Raw genomic sequence first — 21,704 nt, forward strand, 5'->3', positions numbered from 1 at the left:
GATAGATGCTGGTACCACTTACTGAGAGGGAGAAGACTGAGGGAAAAGCAGGTGTGGGATGAAACAAACAAGACACCTGTTTTGCTGTAAGTTAAGAAGCCCATTAGACATTCAAGTGGACAGTTCAAGTGGAGTCGGACAGACAAGTGTAGACTTCCAAGAAGAGGTGAGAGCAAGAGATACCAATCTGAAAATTCTAGGTGTAAGGGTGGGAGACTTGAAGCCCTGGAACAATGAATAACACCAGCCATGAACAACACCTATAGTTAGGATGGTTTCAAGATCACATTTTCAATAACAGCATTATTTTTGAAAAATTTAAAAGAACACCCTTCACAAAGATTGGACAGGTTTTAACTTATTAGTTCTAAAGGCAGAAATAAAACATCTTAAATGTATGTCATGCAGGAAGAATCTTGAAAGGTGGTGAGAAGTTTCGGTAACCGTCCATCAATGTCACCACTGAAAGACAAATTCTAAATAGATAACCTACCCTATCAGGTATGTTCACATATGTTCCAGCATCAAGTAGGTCCTGTACAATTTCTGTATGTCCCTCCTTTGATGCAATCATCAAAGCTGTATTTCCATCCTTATCGGTTAAATTTACATTTGGATTCCTCTTCAAAATTTCTTTTACTGACTGTGTGTAGCCTCCTTTTACTGCCACAATAAGTGCAGTCATTGAATTCTACAAATCAAACAACGCCCAAGAAATTAGTACTTTCAGAAAACATATAATTTATTCTATAGTCAAAAAACTGATGTTTTCAAATAGGTGGCCTATTATTAAGTTATTTCTGATAATAAAATGCCAATATAAATAACCAGAAACAGACCAAAAGTGGCCAGAAGCATATTTTCCATTTTTGAAGATACATTAATTCTCTTCAGTCAATAGGACTGTTAGCGACATTCAATTCTTTAAATGATAATCCAAAATTGGAGTCATTTACGATGAACAAACCCTCTCACTAAAGTATTGACATATAAAATAGCTGACAGGATGATTCAAAATTAAACACATTCTAAGTTAAATAATCCAAAGTAAGAATCAATCAGACTTCAAAGAATTGTCTATAATAAAATCTATATGAAAAACTGAAGTAAAACAATGAATTAATAAGCTATAGAATATTTCAATAAAAGTATAACATATTCCTCTGTTTTCCACAGTGATCTAGAAACCACATTTTCAAAACTGTCTTATTTTTAGTGGTTCTTTTAAAAACTGCACATTTAATTTATAACAGAAAATCACATAATAGAAGAATCTGACTCATTACAAAAGAAATATTAAAATTTATTCTTGAGATTTTGATCTAGTTTGAGATACCATGCAATTTCCTTATAGAAATATTTCAGTTATTATATCAGCCCCCAGAACTAAGCCATAATTCTCTCAATATTAAAATAACATAGCCTTTTCAGCTTCCTCAGCAGTCAGTAATCATAGAGACAAGCCACTCATCCACTTGATAAACTGTCCAGAAAGGAGGCAAGTGAAGGGTATGACTTCCGTGGCTGGGTAAGAATCATGCTCTATCTCCGCACACCACTAAAATATTATATACCCCTTGAAGGTCATCAATGAGTAGCTTCTGTCAACATGGACAATAGGAGGAGCTGGTTGGTATTATGCCAGGAAGTCACTTTTGATGATTTAGAATTCACTTTTGTTACACTGCAGCCAGAGATTTGATAGCAGCTCTTCTCAGAATCCTTTATGATCCATCTCACATAATGACAATAATTACGTTAATAGAAGTCTGTATTGTTTCTTGTGCATAAATGTCATCTCCTTTACCTATATTCTTACAAGCTCAAGAGAAGAGCGATATGATAGGCTTCTCCAGTGTCCCCAGCACGTCTGGCACAGGGCTGGGTGGACAGTGGGTACTCAATAAGGAATTCATAACTGCTAGACTCTAAGATACACTGAACCAGTTTTTAAGCTATATAGGTTTTGACCACTGATTTTTGATATTTTTACATCTGTCTATGAGAGAAAACAAGTCACAGATTAAAATATCAAAAAATTATGATATTATTTTAAAATTTTAAAGAAAAGGTATTTTAACAGAATAGAAACTCTTTCCACAATAGTAATTCAAACAATTTGATTTGGGGAGTATTTTAATTTATATTAAGATTACTAAAAGATATTCCATATAGTTTTAGCCTCCCAAAATTTATGTGCATTAGCAATAAATCCTTAAAAGCACATATTTGTAATACATAATATCTTCAGTATAATATATTTACCAGGATAACAGAAGATGTTTGTTTTTCTAAGTATCGTTTAGAAACTATAGGGAAATTTTGCTAGGTATATACTAAGGAAAAAGTATTCTCTCTCTTAAAACTAAAAACATCTCTCTATTACCAGCAGTTAAAATAGAAAAGATACTTACAGCTCCTTCTTGATCAACATCAGCTCCCATAGCCAATAAATGTTTTACACATTCCAAATGACCCTTTCGTGCAGCCCAAACCAAAGGGGTGGTTCCATACTATTAAAGAAATAATAAATTTAAAATTATTATCTAAGGTATATTAAAAGAAACTAGCTCTCACCATGAATTTTGATAAAAATCATACTTTGAGTATTTTTAGATTACGGTTTATACCAATCATAATTTTAATCCTAGATAAATCATATTTTTCCCATACTATTTCTCCTGAATAGATGGATTAACCACTGTATGAAATATATTTTAATTAACTTTAACTTTTACAATCAGTGACAGTTTTTCCATCATAATGTCATACAGCCTCTAATTTCCAACAAGCTTTCTTTGCTTCCCATATCTTGTGAAATATAAAGTCCAACAGTCTGAAATAGTAACAACCAAGTGCCAAATACAGTTCTAAATAGTTTACACAAGTTAACGTGTGTAATCCTTATCAGAAGAATAAGTACAAATCACAGTATCACATTTTAACAGGTGAGCAAACAAGGCCCTGAGAAGTTCATTACAGGCTCGAAGTCACAAAGCTACTAAGAGGTGGAGCAAGACCCATGAACCCAACAAGCCTGGCTTCAGTCTGTGCTCCTAACCGCCACCCCAGATCGGCCTCTGTACCTGACAAAATAAAGGTCCACCTAGAAACTGCACTCAAAAGCACCTTCTGCTGGAACGTGATTCAAAAGACATCAGAGAATGTAAATCATGCATAAAAGCAACGCTTTATCTTTGGGGAGATTCATAAGGCAATGAAGAGACACAGGAATACTCACAGTGACATTTAACTACATGGGAGACTGCAGATTGAAATGAACGTTTAATGAATACCTCCTTTTTATAACAGCCTTGACCAACAGAACTTCTGTGCACTAGTGGAGGTATGGGCAGTGAACACTGACTACAGAAGACGGGGCATCTAAGTTGACTGGGTAAGTTAAGGACACTTAACAGAGAAGCTAACACCTCAACTGAGCCTTGAGAAAATAAATAGGAGTTCATCAGGCAGAGGAGGTCATAACATTCCTAGCAGAGGGAACAGGATAAACAAAGACACGCACTTCATAGAAATTCATAAAAGTTCACAGAATGGGGCTTCCTTGGTGGTGCAGTGGTTAAGAATCCACCTGCCAATGCAGGGGACACGGGTTCCAGCTCTGGTCCAGGAAGATCCCACATGCCGCAGAGCAAATAAGCCCGTGCGCCACAACTACTGAGCCTGCGCTCTAGAGCCCGCAAGCCACAACTACTGAGTAGTAGTGCCTCAACTACTGAGCCCGCGTACCACACTACTGAAGCCCGCACGCCTAGAGCCCGTGCTCCCCAACAAGAGAAGCCACCACAATGAGAAGGCCACACGCCGCAATGGGTAGCCCTGCTCACCGCCACTAGAGAAAACCCGCACGCAGCAATGAAGTCCCAACGCAGCCAAAAATAAATAAATAAATAAATGAAAGAAAAAAGTTCACAGAATGGTAGACTATCTTCTGTATCCAAAAGCTTAGTGCATATGGAGACAAATGGCAAGAAGTGAACCTGGGAAGAAAGACTGGGGTCCAACTGAAAAGTCTGGGCTTTGCCCTGAAACCACAGAAGCTATCAAAGCTCTCCAAAAGCAAGAAAGAATGAAATAATTAAATAAATATTTATCAAATATTTGGGGTATTAAGGATTTTAAAAAACGAACAGAACAAAATCCTGGGGAGCTTTTTGGAGCTGGTGGCACATGAGCTGAGTGTGAAGGATGAACAGAAGCTAAAGCAGACGACGATGCGAGGGCACGCCACACTGTGAAAGAGCACCTGCAAGATGTGGAGGGTTAAAAACAGGTGGACTCAGGAACCTGCATCATTTGATAGTTGAGCAAAGGTAGTCTGGGGTAGAGAGAGCAGGAGAAAGGGTAGAGAGGGAGGCAAGGATTATCTTTATACATCATAACAGGGATTGATGCCTTTCGGATTTTAAGTATGAGAGAGAAAGAACAAGACTTAAATTTTCATCATCTGGCAACAATACAGAGAAGGCAGATAGGACCCACAGTAGAAAGAAGAGCTACAACAGAAAATAATGAAGATAGGGAATCAACCCTATCTATTTTCCTGAGAATGATGAATGTGATATAAAAGACAATGGAAGGACACTTAGCACGTATGTAATACCTAGAAGGAACCCATCTATGTGTGTCTTTATAAAATATATTAATAAATATAAACATAAGATACATCAGAGCAGCCGCATGAGATCATATGAAAATCCTTGTAAGTTAGACACACTGAGTGGACATAATATGAACTAGAAGCTGAAAAGATCCTGCTGACCTACCTTATCGGAGCAGTTGACTTTAGCACCATTTTGCAGTAAAAGTTGCACTATATCTGCATGGCCTCTCCCTGCTGCCCAGATGATTGGGTAAACACTGTACTGCTGGGAGGTAGGCAGGTGGGTGAGTAGGTACACAGGGAGGGAGGGAGGGAGGGAGGGAGGGAAAGAAAAAGTCTTTTAGGTGGATATTTACAGCACACATTTGCTAAGAAGAGTAAACAACAAAGGGAGCAATATAAAGTAGTATTTTACAAAATCAAGTTACAGACCATTCTCCACTTTAAAAACACATGTAATATTCATAATACATAACTGGGAACTGAGATGCACTCAACCTTAAATAAATATATATTATGAACACATCTATTTTTATAGATTCAACACACAATGTAATTATCTAACCAACAGGTAAGACTAATAAGAATATAAAACTTTTCTTTATAATCCGTCCATTAACTTGAATAAAACCGTTTCCTTTTTTTCAGCTGTACTGAGGTATAACTGACAAATAAAATTGTAAGACATTTAAAGTGCATGTAATGATCTGACATACATATGCATCATGAAAGGAATCCCCCCATCAATAAAACAATTTCTTAATCTGCAGTCTGAGATCAAGTCTCAAGCAAAGTACAATAGTAATGCATGTATTACCACCTATAAGAATGTATAGAAAACTGGCATGGATATTTGGTAAATGTTTCTTTTCTTTAAAAGAGTTTAGATTAAGAACACATACGCACAGAAAACAGGTAAGATGACAAGGATTTCAAAATCTCCTTTTGAAATATTATATAGTTATAATTAACATTTAAACTCTAAGAGTTGCCTTTTTGTTGATAAAAATTGAGAAATAAGCTTAGCCTCAGAAAAAAATTCTCATTGTGTTCTGAAACCACGTTCTGCATTATTATCTTTAGTAAGATCTAGATCATTTTTATCCACTATGAAGTCCAAAGCATAACCAGCCTGAAGCATTCCCTCAAAGAACTTACCACTTACATTACAGATGGATTTTTTGTTAACGCTTACCAGACCAGTAACGCTTGGATTGGCACCATGAGAAAGAAGCAACTCAACCACTTCAGTACGGCCTTTATAACATGCCCACATAAGAGCTGTCCATCCTCCCTAAAGAAAACAAAAAGGTGGGGCGGCGGAGGGAAACAAAACACTGGATTGTCTCTAAGCACAAAAATGGCATTAATGAAGTTCCTTTTGTCAGCTTTATTCTTTATAGAACCATTATTTTAAGAAATCACTACTATGTAGTTTTAAATACCCAAGCTCCCCAGAGAAATACACAATAGTATCTGAAAAAAGTCAAATCTCTTAAGTCCAGTAATGATTACTCCGAAGTTTGTATTATATTTTGGAAATAGGCATAGGGAACATTCATGTTGGACTCTTTCCAAATTTCCAAGATTTATTTTGGCTTTATAAATACTTTCCTTCAGTAAACATTCTATGTCTCTAGATATTCTCCTCCTGGTATGAGTCTAGACTTTTTCCAGAGAGGGATTCCAGCAACCCTATTCAACTCCTGCATCTAAACCCATCCTATAAATTCCAGGTCATTATCATACCTCTTGCTAAAAAACAGAGGATGAGAAGGCAATGATCCGTAGATCATGATTTCCAAGGGTGGGCAAAGTCATTAAGTATGAGTTAGCGGCATGATAACTTTCTATTTTTTAAGCTACAGGAGTAGTGTTCTTGTTTTGGCAATGTTCTCTTTAGCTATAATGCAATTCAATGAAAGAGACAAATGTAATCAAATTATACTAAGAAGTGAATGTCTTGTTTGCTTTTTTTTTTAAATCAGTATTTGCACCAATCCAAATTTGGGTTCAAGAATATAAATCACTTAATCCTTCTGATTCTGTTTCATTGTCACTAAAAAAGAAATTTAAAAAAATACTTGCCCTAATCCGAAAAAGGCAAAACTATAGAAAGGGAAAGCAGATCCGTGGTAGCCATGGGTTGGGGAGTGGGTGCAGGGGCTGATTATGAAGAAGCAGCATGAGGGTACTGTTGAAATGATGGAACTGCTCTGTACAGAGCTGTGGTGGTGGACATATGACATCACGCACTTGTCAAAACCCACAGAACTGAACACCAGAGAGGCGAATTTTACTGTATGTAAATTTTTAAAAAATCACCTAGAATACGGGGAAGAAAGACAGAATATAGACTGGGATGAATTAATTATATTACAAATGAATCACATAATTACTTAGAAGCTGATCTAGGTACCTCTGGAAAGCAATATTTTGACTGAATTCTGTAATAATGCTAAAGACGAAAAGAACTGTACACAAACAGTATATTTAGTAGCAAATCTGTTTCTCTCAGGGTATGGATTAGAAATTCTGAAACTACTTTATTTGTATACTAGAATTGAACAAATAAGTAAATATATTGTGTAGATAGTGAGAGCCAGATTTCTCACAGTCAGAGGAGAGTTACAAATTAAGAAAAGGGAGAAGGCTACAGTGGATTGGGTTCATGGTTATCGACCTAGTCTATTTAAAAAAATATATATATATATGTATATATATATCTATATATACACACACACAGATACAGAATAGATGTATATGTATGCAAGAGTTAATATACAGACATGTTACTTCCTACATCTGTCCACTGAGAAGGGCTACAAGCAATGACATCCCAGTAACAATAAGCATACCTAACCCCTAGATTACTGGTTTCTAAATATCATTTTTGAAAAACAGGAACTAGGGTTCCTTGGAAAACTGATTGATTCCAGGGCTGATAAATCAGGGAAATAAGGCAGGGAAAATATAAGATGAACCTGAGCCTGAAGCATTTTGTAATGCCAGAAAGTAAGGAAGTGCTAAAATGTATATCTACATATATCTATATATAGATATATATTTAGAGAGACAGAGAAAGACAGAGAAAGAGACAGAGTCAGAGAGAGAGAACTCTTCTTTACAGAAGAATTCTAATTAATAAATGTAGATGGAATGATGAAAATAGAAAAATCACCATTACAACACCACAGTCATAACTGCTGCATGCAAGATGCATTGATGGATGCTAAAATAAATGAATGAAAGTTTAATCAAAAACAAGATATTTGTATAGTCTCAAAGTATCTTCTCTCAAATATTTAGTAATTACAAAGGGAAATCTGACAGACACTACCTAAGCCAAGATACATCAGCAGTGATACATTCTGCTGATGTATGTACCTAGATGTGGTACACTAAGAAGGGCATATCACCTCCTTCCCAATAAAGCACAACCTCAATCTAATCATGAGAAACATCAGACAAATCCAAATTGAGAGACATTCTAAGAATGCCGGACAAGAAGTCGTCAAGTGTCAAGGTCATGAAAGACAAAGAAAGGCTGACATAATTTATTTAGGTCAAATTATAGAGCTGGGCATTTAGTGAAGTCTTAAACACACCAATATTTTAATCTGTAAAATTCCTGCCCAGAATTGTGTTAATATCATTCCCTCATTTTCATTTGTATAGTATCACCCTATGCAAGAATCTCTGAGATAAAAACTTAATCTTGAGAAACCTATGCCCAAATTTGCAAAATGAAAAGATTGGAACTGACTGCCTATAGCAATGCTGTAGTTTGGTGTCCATTAAAGGTCTTCTCAAGGAAGAATCCTCACTAGACTTCCTGACATTATATCCGGGAATTACTCCTGAATCCCAGACAACCCCTGGTACACTCTCCTCTCCTCACACAAGTCCCAGGGACTCTGCCTTCCCTCACAGTTCAGCAGCTGCCACCACCCACCCAATTCTCTGAGCTTAGGGTCTCTCAATACTAACTACTAAGGGAGACACAGTCCTCAGTTTCCCTAATTTGGGGTGTTTAAAAGCCAAACACAGAGGCCCTTTAAATGTTAAAATGTTCTGTGATTTGATAAGTACTTCAGGGAAATGAAAAATGTGGAGAACTAAGAAAGTTTAAGAAACCATTTTTTACACATCTTGCCAAGTTTTTATACATTCATAATGTATACTTTATAGTTCCTAACGCCCTTGCTGATATATATGGAAGAATAATAAAGGAGAAAGCCTTTGGAGTAAGCAGTCCTGGGTTCAAAACTCAGTCTGACTGCTTAAGAGCTAAGTGACTTTGGGCAAAGAGTACTTCTTCCAGTCTCAATTTCCTGAACTATATATGCTGAGAACAAAATTAACCCTTAGCCCATAGGATTCTTCTGAGAAGTCAATTAATGACAGAGAGGCTAAAAAGCACCTAAAGGGATCAGGCATACAATAGCTACCTAATATTAATTCATCTGATAAAATGGTATGGTGCTTTTAAAAAAATATTGAGAACTAGGTAATTCCATGAATTTCTCTTCTGCTTTATATGCCAGTTAAGATAAGAACACTGCATTTTACTCCTACCTGCCATATCCATCCTTTGCCTAGGTTACTGACATCATTACCTTCTCTCCTTAAATTTTTATAGCAATGTACTTCAATTTCTTTTCAGAAATAGGGAGGATACAAATGGTTCTGTATCTTTCTATAAAAATAAGTATACCAACCACTTCACTAAGTTTTAAGAATAAATATAACACTGTAGAAGAACACTGTGTAAATTACATCGTACAATATTAAGTGCAAGCTGGTGGAGTGCTGCCGTTTCTTAAAAATTCAGACCACCTGTACTTCATAAAGCTTCATCAGCAAAGTAATACATGTTTTCTATATCAAGGCAGTTCAATTCCTTCTTTTTTTCCCCTGTTAAAATTAATCTTTGAAAAGGCTGAACATTTTGCAGAAGAAATAAGCCAGAAATGATCCTTTTCTTCACCTTTATGCTTTCAGCAAATGCCAAGATCAAATAAGAGCTAAGATAATTAAGAATCATATCTTGTTAAACTTGTAATGTGTACAGATGGCATTATGAACACAATTACATTTTGAAAATAAGTTTATAAATATTATTCTGAAAATCATGACTTTAAATAACTGAAAATATTTTTAAAACTATACTATGTCCCTCTTAAAGTTCTCCTTAAAGGGAACAACTCTCTCATGAGTTCTAAGACTGATACATTATAAAGGGTAATAAGTTGTTTTAACAACATTTCAGAATTAAAATTCTGAAATAAACAGAAAATAATGACTAAGAATATTCTAAAGGAGGTGCATTGTATCACCGGGTTTTAAAACATTCTTGAGGGTCATTTCAATGCCCAATACCAAATCCTAAAAACATTATTATAGTATCACCTCACACATAAAAATACAAGACTTAACACATATCCCTTACTGCTAATAAGACCCCAGCTGACTAGCGAGGGATAAAGACTGTCCGTACCATATCGCGGTGCTCCAGGTTGGCCCCACATTTAAGCAGTTCTTCCACAGTGTGCAGGTGCCCTTCCTTTGACGCCGACACAAGTGCTGTCCAGTTATCCTTGAACACACGGACACAAATGTTGTCATTTCAAAACCAAAAATAACATTCCAAAGTGAGGAAAAATAAATTTGAATTTACATACGAGATGATCATACCAAATTGACATGACCTGACCCACTCTAAACTACTCTGAAATTACACTGAAGCATAAGCTCTGTTAAGAATTTATCTGTCTACCTGTATGACTACAATGGTGTAAAAATGGCTTCACAACTGCTTGTTCAGTCTCTTCACTGGACTTCTAATCACATACTGTGTTTTTTAAAAAGGAGAAAAGATGACTATCAAAACCTCAAAGCTAATCCTTGTGGTTAGCAACCATTACTATAAATTGAAATTAAAGAGCCTGCAATCAGACTTAAGAGCACATTTACAAACAATTAAACTAAAGCGATCCCATATGATGAGTTTAGAAACTGTATGATAAAGAACTATTCTTTATTTTTTTAAATAAAGCCTACAAGTATCCTATCCTAACTTTTACCCATGAGTGTACTACAATTTAACTCAAATGATCACTCAATTAAAATCACCAATTTAATATCATCAATTTGAAACAGAAAAACAAACAGAAAAACAGATGTAGCTGTGTGACCCTGAAAAATAATTCCCGGGAAACAGAGGAAGTAAGCCTCTTGGAATAGTGATTTATCCCTCATAAACGATATCAGAAGGGACCACATCTTTCTGGCCTATCATATGTGATATTTATAATAATAAGATACCATTACGGGGAGTTACTTAACAATATGACTCATACATATCTTCTAGGCAGGCATTTAATTTTAAGTATATGTGCTCCCTATTCAACCAGTGCCATCTATACATAAAGAACCTGAAGCGCTGAGAACTTTCACTGAAAGTAAAAATTTCTCTCCTGTTATTACCCCTTTTAAAAAATTGAGTGAGCATATTACTAGGCAAAGCTGAGAAACAGAGGAAGTACAATCTATAATCTATTACTTTTGAATCATTTCTTAAAAGCAAAGTTAAGGAAAAGAAAAAGACAAATGAGTAAATTATTTCAATATATACCAAATCTTCCAGATTGCAATTAGCTCCATTCTTAATTAATTCTTTCACTATTTCCAGATTGCCTTGTTCAGCAGCTATCATCAATGGAGTCTGGCCACACTGGAGATATAAAAGACACAGAGAACTTGTCAAGATGCTGTACTTTAGCTGAAATACCAGTTAATTATAGCACACTTACTTTTTCCTGATGTTAAGCGCTATTTACAGTATTTCATTAATTTAGAAACACCTCTGAATTCTTAAGTTTTCAGTTTACTAATAATGTAAAAGTCAAAGAGAAAATGAGACTTTTTTTATGACAGCATTAGCAATCTGTTTTTGGCACTGCAATTTTATTCAAAATAAGTAAGCATCAATAATACTAGGCACTGAAAAGTAATTACCACAATGTATATAAAAATCTTAGGATATCTGTGGTAACCAAATTCTCTACCAACACAGTTAGAATATGATACAGAATGTGGTTTTATTGTATGTATAAGATGTGTTATCAGGACCAGAGGGAGGAAAGTAAAGCAATAAATAAAAACAATACAGGTGCTGTATATATTATGTAGTTTTTTTAAGCCTTCCCTTATAACCTTAATTCATTAAACTAAAGCCCTACTAGCTACCTCAGAGCTGCCCAGCCTGTGCCTAGAATGAGTCACAGCATAAGACACAGTGCTCCCCAGCCCTGAGACAGCAGGGCAGGGCCTGGGCAGCGGGACCCTGGGGCAGGTTCCCTCCAGCAGCAAGCCTGGCTATTGCAAGTGCACCACACACATGATCATTTTCTGTACATGCCGTGATATCAAACAGGTTAGACGCACTGGGTTAAATGTGCTGAAACATACTAAGGTATATGAAAATTGCACCAAAAACTAAGTTCAATTAGAGAAATATTTATCTAAGCACCTACTTACTGAATGTGTATCAGTGGCGGGGAAACATCAGTGATTTTTTTTAAATGCTAATCTGACAATATTCCACTGCTTAAAACCCTCAATGGTTTCCTACTGCTCTTTTGGATGAGAACCAAAATCCTTACGTGGCCTGTGGTCTAATGATGGAGAGACGACAGCAGGCCTACCTTGAAACCTGTGCCAGGCCATTCCCTCCTCACCAATGTGCCCTCAAGCTCTGTCCCACCTCTGGACCCTCAGACAAAGTCTTCCCTCTACCCCACCCAGTTAACCACCACCCACCCGGCAGCTCTTGGGTCAAACATCAACCCCTTAGGGAAGCCTTGCTAACCCCCTCTAATTTCATTTACTATACTAATCCTTGTTTGTAATTACACCTTTACTTGTGTGATTAACAACTGATTATTGTGTTTCCTCTAAAGGCCCTGAACTCCCAGAGGGCAGGAAGCATGCCGGTTTTGTTTGTGTAGTACTGTACAGCCCCAGCAAGAGGGACAGCGACAGCCACACAGGTACTCAAGTATTTACTGAGTGAATGAGTGCGCCAAGTCTGAAAGAATTTAAAAATCCACTAACGGCAACATACAAACCTGGAAATAATTATAGTAACAGGCAGTGTACAACAGATGCTACTGTAAGAATACAAGTAAAGAGAAACACAAATATTGAGTTAAAGTACAAAAGTAAATCGAATTAAATACAGACACTCATATAATGATGGATACTAAATTATATGTGGTAGTCACCTGTCATTCAACCAGGGTCATTAGGGAATGAGATATTATGCATCAATAGATTTTCCAGGGGAAAAAGTTTATCCTTTAAATATTAAATTTGATTATAACTTTTATGATTACCATTTTTCTAAAAAGTAATACACACATTGCTACTTGTTAAACAGATTAACTTAAACACTATGTTTATGATTCTGAGTCATACCTACAGACATCAATTATTACACCAGGCTTGCCTCTGTGAGCTCTAATGTCTTTGAGTTACTTTCTACAGCATGTTCCTCCCTTCTGATTAGATTAACTGGGATAAAAAGTGAAATATTAAAATCAATGGTATAATATATAAATTGAAGCCAACTAATTGAATCTATGGCCCTAAGGATGTATGACTTGTACATCAGTTTTCAAAATTGTAATTCCAAAGACTCAGGAGCTTTCTGTTTACTTTCTGGGGTCACAGTCACATTTCAGATAGTTCACAAAGACAGGTGCTCTTAGAGGATGAGGGAAAAAATAAGTTAGATGTGTATTAAAATCCATAACACAAATAAGACAGATGGTGTAAACGTGATTAACTAGAAACAAGCCAAATGAAAGACTTGAATAGTCATAACTTTCTCTTGCAGAAACTACTAGTTGTCTACCCAGTATCTAGAGCGACAGGATTTTGTTGGGGGTGGCAGCATGCTCAGCTAAAAACACCTACATTGTTCAGCCTTACTTGCAGTTGGAAATAATCCATGGCACCACTCTGGCTAGGTCTCCCAGGAAGGCTCAGTAATTAGACTAACTCGGCTGGCCCGTTCCCTTTTCCTTCTTGTCTGATATGTGGACACAGTGCTGCAGTTGTATCAAGACAGCTGATGTGAAGTAACAAGCGCACAGAGAGGAGTGGCCAGACGGGCAGAAGGAGCCTGGGAAGTATTATTCCTGACGCCTTCGAATGGCTCCTCCAGCTTGTCATTACATGAGAAAAATAAGATCTTAATTTGATTAAGCCACTATTTTGGGAGCTGTTACATGCAGTCCAAAGCAATCTTTAACCGTTTTTAGCTACACTATCCAAATAGATGTGATTTTCAGGAAAGGCTGCCATTAAGTTTCATTAATTCCCTTAAGGTAGAAGGATATTCACCTTATAAGTTGTGCCTTATCACAAAACATATTTATTCTACTAGTTCTTGCTTAGCTAATCTAATAACTACAGTTGTGGAGATAGAGTGACTTAGAAACAGTCACGACGACTTTACTCTTTCACTTCAGTATGAATCACTAAAGGGCCCTTCCCCACCTAACCCCACATACATATCCCAGCAAATCCCAAACCCATTTCTTTCCAAAAAACACAGGATCACATAACTCATATAATACTCTATTGATAATGACCTCAAACCAAAACACACCAAAACAGAACACTGCGCGCCAACTAAGGTTCCGCACCACAGCTATCATATTTTATCTCAGCTTCCCAGAAGCTACAATGCAAAAACGTGTCTTATTCAGCATCTTTTTGCTCTTCCCAATTCCTAGGTAGTCCCACTTCTATTTATTCAGATGTACTGGACCTAGATAACCATTGCCCTTTAAAGCAGTCACCTTTGGAGGATCAATACGTCTTCCAATAATTGCAGTGAAACTAGAACATTTTTTAATTCTCCTTTGAAGCTTCCTTCACGGTCTACATTTGTAAGCACGTAACAAAATTCACCTCCTGAATTTAGAGCCCTGTTTCGTTTTCTTAGACAGGGAATAATGTCCACCCTCAACACTATATCCTTGTATCAAGGAGAGCTGAGAGTGCTCTTTTCAAAAATAAAGTTAAATTAAATTAAAGCCCTTCACTGATCTACAAAGGGCAAAGACTTGCCATCATTGAGAACATGCAGAGGCCAAGAGATTTATCTAGTTTACAAATAAAGTAGAAAGAAAAAAAGGAAGGAAACTAGCATTTATTAATTGCAGCCCATCATATGCTAAGCACAGCATCAGGCAATTTTCCCCACATTATTTTATTTTATTGATGTAACATTTAAGAAACTTTTTGAAAACTGATAACCAAACATATTAACATGAGGTAATTAAGTACTTCACTTTTTAAAGGCAAGAAAGAGGGAAGGTCTAAGCAACTTTTTAGAATTCTATAAAAATTTTAATCAGAAGCTGTAGAAGCAAAATGCTGAAAAAGGCCTTGAGAAAGCTACTTTCTCCACAACCTTCACATTAAGCCATAATGTAAAAAATCCCAGGTTGCTTCAAAGTATTATTTTAAAAATCCGATTTTAATTTATAGAATACTAAACTAGACATAAATATCACTAATAACCATTAAATGCTACTGCATGCATGATGACAAGTTAAGCTCTATACCAAATACACTTCATTTTTTACATGAATAAGATTAATTTAAGTTTATGCTTATTATGTGCTATTTTTCTCCTTCCAAGTGAAGCTATTTTCTCAATATTCCCAAAGAAACTGTCTATGAAGTAAAACTTAATCTTTTTAAACTATCATTTTATTATTCCAAATATGCTAATATATGCTAATAAAATGACTACTTCCATAAGCAGTTCTTTTATAACAATGAACAATCTCCAACTATGAATTTTATCTCATTTATGCATAACAATTGTTGACTATTCAAAATCAGAGAAGGGAATAATGAGGTCAACTAACCAAAATATAGTTTGTTCAATATAGAAACATTGAAGATATAGACATTATCATTAGATGAACTTATGCTTAAGACTCAAAGACAAAAGAGCATAAACAGATCATAGCTTGTTTGAAGTCGAACAGAATGGGTTCAATTTGGATTTCACCAGGTAATATCTTGGATAGGAAACTGAAAGATTAAGTCATTTATCTGTAAGTCAAGATAAATAAGAGTATAATTTTTTATGGAGTTTCTATGCAAATTAAATGAGCTAAATATATAGAACCATTACCATATCTGCATAAATAGTCAATAAAAACATTAGCTATCATCACTGTATTGCAATAATAAAAATTTTATATCACAATTTCTTTAACAAGAGCTAACATTTAATAAAACTAAGTACCCCATGTCAAAAATAATAATAATAAAGTAATAACTGTTGATTCAGCAGCTTTCAAAACATTTATAATATTTGCATACCCATGTTCATAGCAGCAGGATCCACAACAGCAAAGAGGAGGAAACAACCCAACTGTCTATCAATGGGTAAGTGGATAAACACACCGTGGTACATACATATAATGGAATATTATTCGGCTTTAATAAGGAAGGAAATCTTGTCACATGCTACAACATGGATGAACCTTGGGGATATTACACTAAATGAAATAAGCCAGTCACAAAAAGACAAACACTGTACAGTTCCACTTCTATGAAGTACCTAGAGTAGTCAAATTCATAAAGACAGAAAGTATAATGGTGGTTACCAGGGGCTGGCGTCGGGGTAGGGGGAATAGGGAGTTGTATAGTAGATAGGGAGTTTCAGATTTGAAAAAGTTCTGGAAATATTTCACAACATGTGAATTACTTAACACTACTGAACACCACTGAACTGTACACCTAAAAATGGTTAAGATGGTAAATTTTATGGTTTTTCCCCACTGTAAAAAAAAATCATAAATAAAACTCTGCATGTCTACACACACAGATACATATATGTGCACACATATACACACATATACATTTGTGTAAAATTCAGTCCATGTTCATCTTATTCACTGGCAAAAAAAAAAAAATTTACACTGTATTGAAATACAGTCCTAAGAAAAAGCATTATTTTTCTTAAGTTTTATAAAACATACATACTTTGCCACTTAAAACATTCATACAATAAGTTTATTAGTCCCTAAAATGTTGCAGCTTGGCTGTTCACAATAAAATAATCAACATTTTACTTGCTTGTATTGTTGAACAGAAATATCTAATACGAGTTCATGAAAATGATCAATATATACTTCCCTGTCTCATTAAACAGAACACATGACCTATTTAACTGTCTTTTAAAGATGTAAGTCTTTAAAATCCCAAGGTGTGTGGAATGAACAACTTGGGAAGAGGGTTGAGGCTCCAGGAAAGAAAATATTTCAGAAAGTCCTAATTTTGTCTGGTTAATCTTTTTTTTTTTTTGGTTAATCTACTTATGAGAAGATTGGGTTTAGAAGCTCTTCTAAAGTTTCCTAGAAACACTTTTGATTTCAGTAATTAAACTTCTTGAAGAGTGACTGTTCTATCTGGAAAAAAGCCAAACATAAGTCTCAATCATAAAGCATAAATTCAATATTCAATTATTTATATAAGTTCAATTGTATTCCAACAATACAGAATTCAAAGCACTTTTAACTATAAGAAATTATATCATTACTGAGGGTGAGAACTACAAATTTCTTACTTACCTTTATCCTTAGCACAGTGCCTCGTACATAGTGGGTAGTCAACAAATATTTGTAAGAAGAATTTAATTTTAGAAACTTGGTCTTACCTCATTTCTCTCATCTACATCTTTGCATTTTTCAAGAAGAGCTTTCAAAGCAGGAATGTTTTCTTCTTCTACATAATTTATTACGCTCTGTGATATGAGAACTGACATTTTCACAGAAAGCTACAATACCTGTTAAATCAGATCATAATTTGGGATTAGGAAAAAAAAGTTACTACTAACTATATTACTTTCTTAACCTTAAACTTGTACAAATACACCTCCACTGGCAGGAGTAAAAACAAGGCCCCGTAGCTCAGCTCTCAAAATGCCCACCCCTCTCTTCCCAAGACTCACACTCATCTCTCTCTTAACTCATCCAAACCCCAAACTCCAGACCCATCCCCCAAACCCTCCTCCTCACCACCACCCACAAATAAAAGAAAGCGCTCCACTGCCTCTCCTGCTACGTTCTCCATCTCAGTAAACGGCCACTCCAGCTCCGTTCTTCCAAGGTCAAAACCTTGGCATTATCCATGACTTACCTCATCTCTTTACACTCTACATTCAATCTATTAGCAAATCCTTTGGTTCTAACTATAAAATGTATTTCACATCTGGTCACCACTCACCACCTCCATCACAACCACCCTGGTCCAGCCACCGTGACCTCTCACCTAGATCCCAACTGCTCTCCCTTCCTCCATTTTGCCTTCCCCACAGTCTATCCTCCACAAGGCAACCAGGTGATCTTTTGAAAATGTAAGTTGGACCAGAGCTTCTTAAATCATAATATACATCAGAATCCCCTCGAGCTTGTAAAACACAGATGCCTGGGCCCTTCCCTCGGAGATTCTGACAAGCAGGTCCTGGTGCAGCCCCTGTATCTGTATCTTTCACATGCTCCGCACGCCTGCCTTTGCTCAATGTGCCCCCTGCGTTTGGAACACGCTCCTAAATCACTGAGTCGCATCTTGGCCATGCTGTGCTCCAAACTCCCCAACGGTTGTCCTCTCACTCGAAATAAAAACCCCAATTCCTTGTCAGAGCCCAAAAGGCCCTGCTTGGCCCACCCCAGCCCCTCTCCATGCCCCTGAGCTTATCTCCCACTCTCCTTCTCCTCCACTCTGCTCACGCTACGCAGGGCTTCCGTTCAAATGTCACCTGATCAGCGCGTCCCTGACCACTGTGCATGAAACAGCCACCGCCCACACTATCATTCCTCATGGCATAAGCCTGCCTTACTTTTCCATACAGCACTTAGCATTGCTCAAGAAACCTTTGTTTTTTGGCTTTTGGGTTTTTCGTCTGCCTCCTCATTGCCCATCCCACCTCAAAAATGCAGCTCAGTGAGAGTAGAGACTACTTCTGTTCTGTTTGATGCTGAATCCCCAGCACGTAGAACAGTGCCCGGCACACAGCAGACACCCAATATCTAAGAATGAACGAGCATGCCTACGCTGATTCACCCACCTGGAATTCTTCAGCCGTCTTTAACTTTCCAACAAACCGAAACATTCCTTCAAAATCCACCTCAGGGGGCTCCTCCTCTGGGACCTCCTCCCCCTTTCTTCCCCTCATTCTGTCCTGCCCCGCCCTGGTCAGTTTCACCCAGTACACCTATATGTCACGCACACCTGCAGTATTACACTTATAATAACATATCACAATTATTCATTTACTTTGAAATCCTTGAAAACAAGATCATGTCTCACCTTTTCATCCTCAGCAACTAAGGAAAGGCTTGGTACATCGTCATTAAATGGTTACGGAATTAACAGGAATATTTTATAATTACAGAGGCTATGTGCACCCTAAATTTTAATGTTACACCTGGTGAATCTGGTTAAGGTGTAAAAGAGAGTTCTTTGTACTATTCTTACAAGTCTTCTGTAAGTTTGCAATTACTTTAAAAATTTTAAACACACATGCAAATGTCTGACAAAGTCCTTATTTAGATCAAATATTTTTCCTCACTATAATATCACACAAGACTGGAATGAGCATAGTAAAGAAAAGTAGTTATAGACATTGACCTCAGTTGTTAAAAAAAAAAAAAAAATTGAAAATCTTAAGATTTTTCAAATCTTGTTACCTCTCTCCCCCAATCTGTTATGTGGATGGTATGTGTATCACCTTGAGATACATAAAACTTAAAAAGTTATCACTCATAGATTGTGACTAATATTAAAAGACTTTAGACTTAGATCCCTTTAGACTAAGATTAAGCAGAAAATGGTAATAGTAAAAAAAAAAAAAAAAAAAAAAAATTGAAGCTGCCTTGCCTTAAGCCACCTGAAAGATATTCTTTAAACGACTCTATTAAGGAAAGGTGATCTACCTTTGTCATACAGTTCTGAGAAAATGCAATTCTACACAGCCATAATTGAATAACAGTTCGATCTAACAGTAGTCTGTTGGAAGTCTGTAATTTACAATGCTTCAGGTTATCACTGCCAAGTTGAATAATACACTGTTTCTGCCCTATGGAGACTTAGGGCTCTTTAAAGTACTGGAGGAGAAAAGAGGTGACTGGGGGAAGAGAGAAATGGCTGAAATAAAATTGGTTGGCTGGAGCTGGGGGATGGGTACATGAGGGTTCATTACGATTCTCTACTTTGTGTGTTTAGGGAGAAATATTAGAGCAGGCTTTGCTGATCGTTCAGCATTACACGCCTGGAATTCTGGTAATCTCTGCATTCATCCACCCATCCCTTCTTTACTGTTAAGTTTCTTAAAGGCAGGAACTTCACAAGTCTTACCTTCACAAATTCAGAAGCGCCTAAAACCGTTTCTTGTGCATATTAAAGAACTGTTAAATGTTTCCTGAATTGAATTTGATCGTCACATCACATTTATTAATTTAACAGGAGAAAACAGTCTACCACAGCTGACAGTTATAAAATGATTCCCATGAGCCAGGCTTCTAACAAATCAAGAATTTGATCTCAAGTGTGCCCAGTAAATCAGATTATGTTCTTCGATGGCCAGGTCTCCCAATCCCTCCCTCAGAGGCTTCACTTTTGATTAGCCGTGCTTTCCGTCTTAAATGAATCCTTTCAACAGGTTCCATTCTCACCTAAAAACAAATACCCTCACCCCCCACGTCCCATCCTCCGCTCTTGTCATTCTCAGAAATTCCCTGTCAGCTTCAAGCCATCCTCCCCCTCACCCTCACAAGGACGAGGATCTCCTCCCCATCATCCCGACATCCCGATAGACACGTATGCCCAACCCACTGACAGACAGCCTAGAGGTCTCAATTTAAAAGTCACTTCCCCCGGTGAGGTTTCCCTGACCGCCCACTCTCCTCCCAGACCAGCTTAGGGCCTCCTCTCTCCCTCCTCCTTTCTCAGTCTTCCTTAAAGATACACTGCATTTCATTGCAGTGACTGTGTTCCCAGGCAAGAAGCATGTCTGTTTTGGTCACCACTGTTTCCCCCATGCCTGACACGTTTCCAGGAACAAAGGACAGGCTCAACAGGCATCAGGTGAACGAAGGCAGCCCAGGGGGCAAGATCTCATCTGTTCTGCAAATATTTCCGGGGCACCATCATGTGCAAGGCCCATGATAGCCTTTAGCGGATTCCTATCAAGCCCTCAACAAGCTTACCGTTCACTAGGAGACATAAAAGAACTTCATCACGAAAAGAGCATTTACATGTCACCTTATAGTTTATGAGATGCTTTTATATCTATGATCTATTTGATTTTCCAATAATCTTAAGTATTATTTCTCATTTTACAGATGAGAAAACAGGTTTCATATACAAGTAACTTGCCCAACATAATTCAAAAAGCAAATGTGTAGTATCCAGATAAATCCAAGTCATAATTTAAGGTAGAACAGTGCTGGAGAAACCCAAAGTGCTATGAGAGTTCTGAAGAGAAGTTCCGACTCTTACTGGAACATCACGGAAGTGTCACTTTGTGTTGATCCTTGAAGAATGGGTCCCCTGGTGGGAAATCCAAGAAGGGCATGCCAGGCAAAAGGAACAGAAGGAACACAGAGCGTGCTGAGTGACTACGTAGCGTATGCCCAGGGAACAATGAACAGCGTGGATAGGGAAGGTAAGTAACAAGTTAGAGCTAAGACTGGAAAGTGAGGGTGGTTAGAGCTGTAATCTCTGCAAGATAAGGGCTGTCTCTCTTTTGTTCTTATGTCCCCAGAACCTATTACAGGTCCAGAGCAAGTAGAAACATCGAAGATAACTGCCAGACTGAATAACTGCATAGGTGTACTAAATACGCCTCTTCTGTAGGACTCTGCCTGCCCACAGCTCCCGCTACCCTCCACAGCCATCTCCTCTACCATCAGCCACAACCGGTGACGAGCACATGAGGACAGGTGACTGCTCACAAGATAAGCTGGGCCCATCAGATTCCTCT

The 21,704-nt window shown here is 37.1% G+C and overlaps 1 protein-coding gene across 7 annotated transcripts in view; it reads right to left on the minus strand.

Annotated features, from left to right (window-relative positions):
• Positions 1-21,704, minus strand: part of KIDINS220 (kinase D interacting substrate 220) — a 98,524-nt gene that overhangs the window by 74,763 nt on the left and 2,057 nt on the right. For 4 of the 7 annotated variants that reach the window (XM_061210494.1, XM_061210490.1, XM_061210492.1 and 1 more), the window contains exons 2-8: positions 17,379-17,507; positions 11,262-11,360; positions 10,125-10,223; positions 5,820-5,918; positions 4,788-4,889; positions 2,415-2,513; positions 494-691 (exon numbers count right to left, since the gene is read on the minus strand). In XM_061210494.1, the coding sequence (XP_061066477.1) occupies positions 494-691; positions 2,415-2,513; positions 4,788-4,889; positions 5,820-5,918; positions 10,125-10,223; positions 11,262-11,360; positions 17,379-17,486 (804 nt within the window). In that variant the 5' untranslated portion in view covers positions 17,487-17,507. The remainder of the gene's footprint in view (positions 1-493; positions 692-2,414; positions 2,514-4,787; positions 4,890-5,819; positions 5,919-10,124; positions 10,224-11,261; positions 11,361-17,378; positions 17,508-21,704) is intronic. The other 3 variants (XM_061210495.1, XM_061210493.1, XM_061210491.1) reach the window with 1 other exon arrangement.

The sequence above is a fragment of the Eubalaena glacialis genome, chromosome 14 (genome assembly GCF_028564815.1).
Source record: "Eubalaena glacialis isolate mEubGla1 chromosome 14, mEubGla1.1.hap2.+ XY, whole genome shotgun sequence".
Classification (NCBI taxonomy): Eukaryota; Metazoa; Chordata; class Mammalia; order Artiodactyla; family Balaenidae; genus Eubalaena; species Eubalaena glacialis.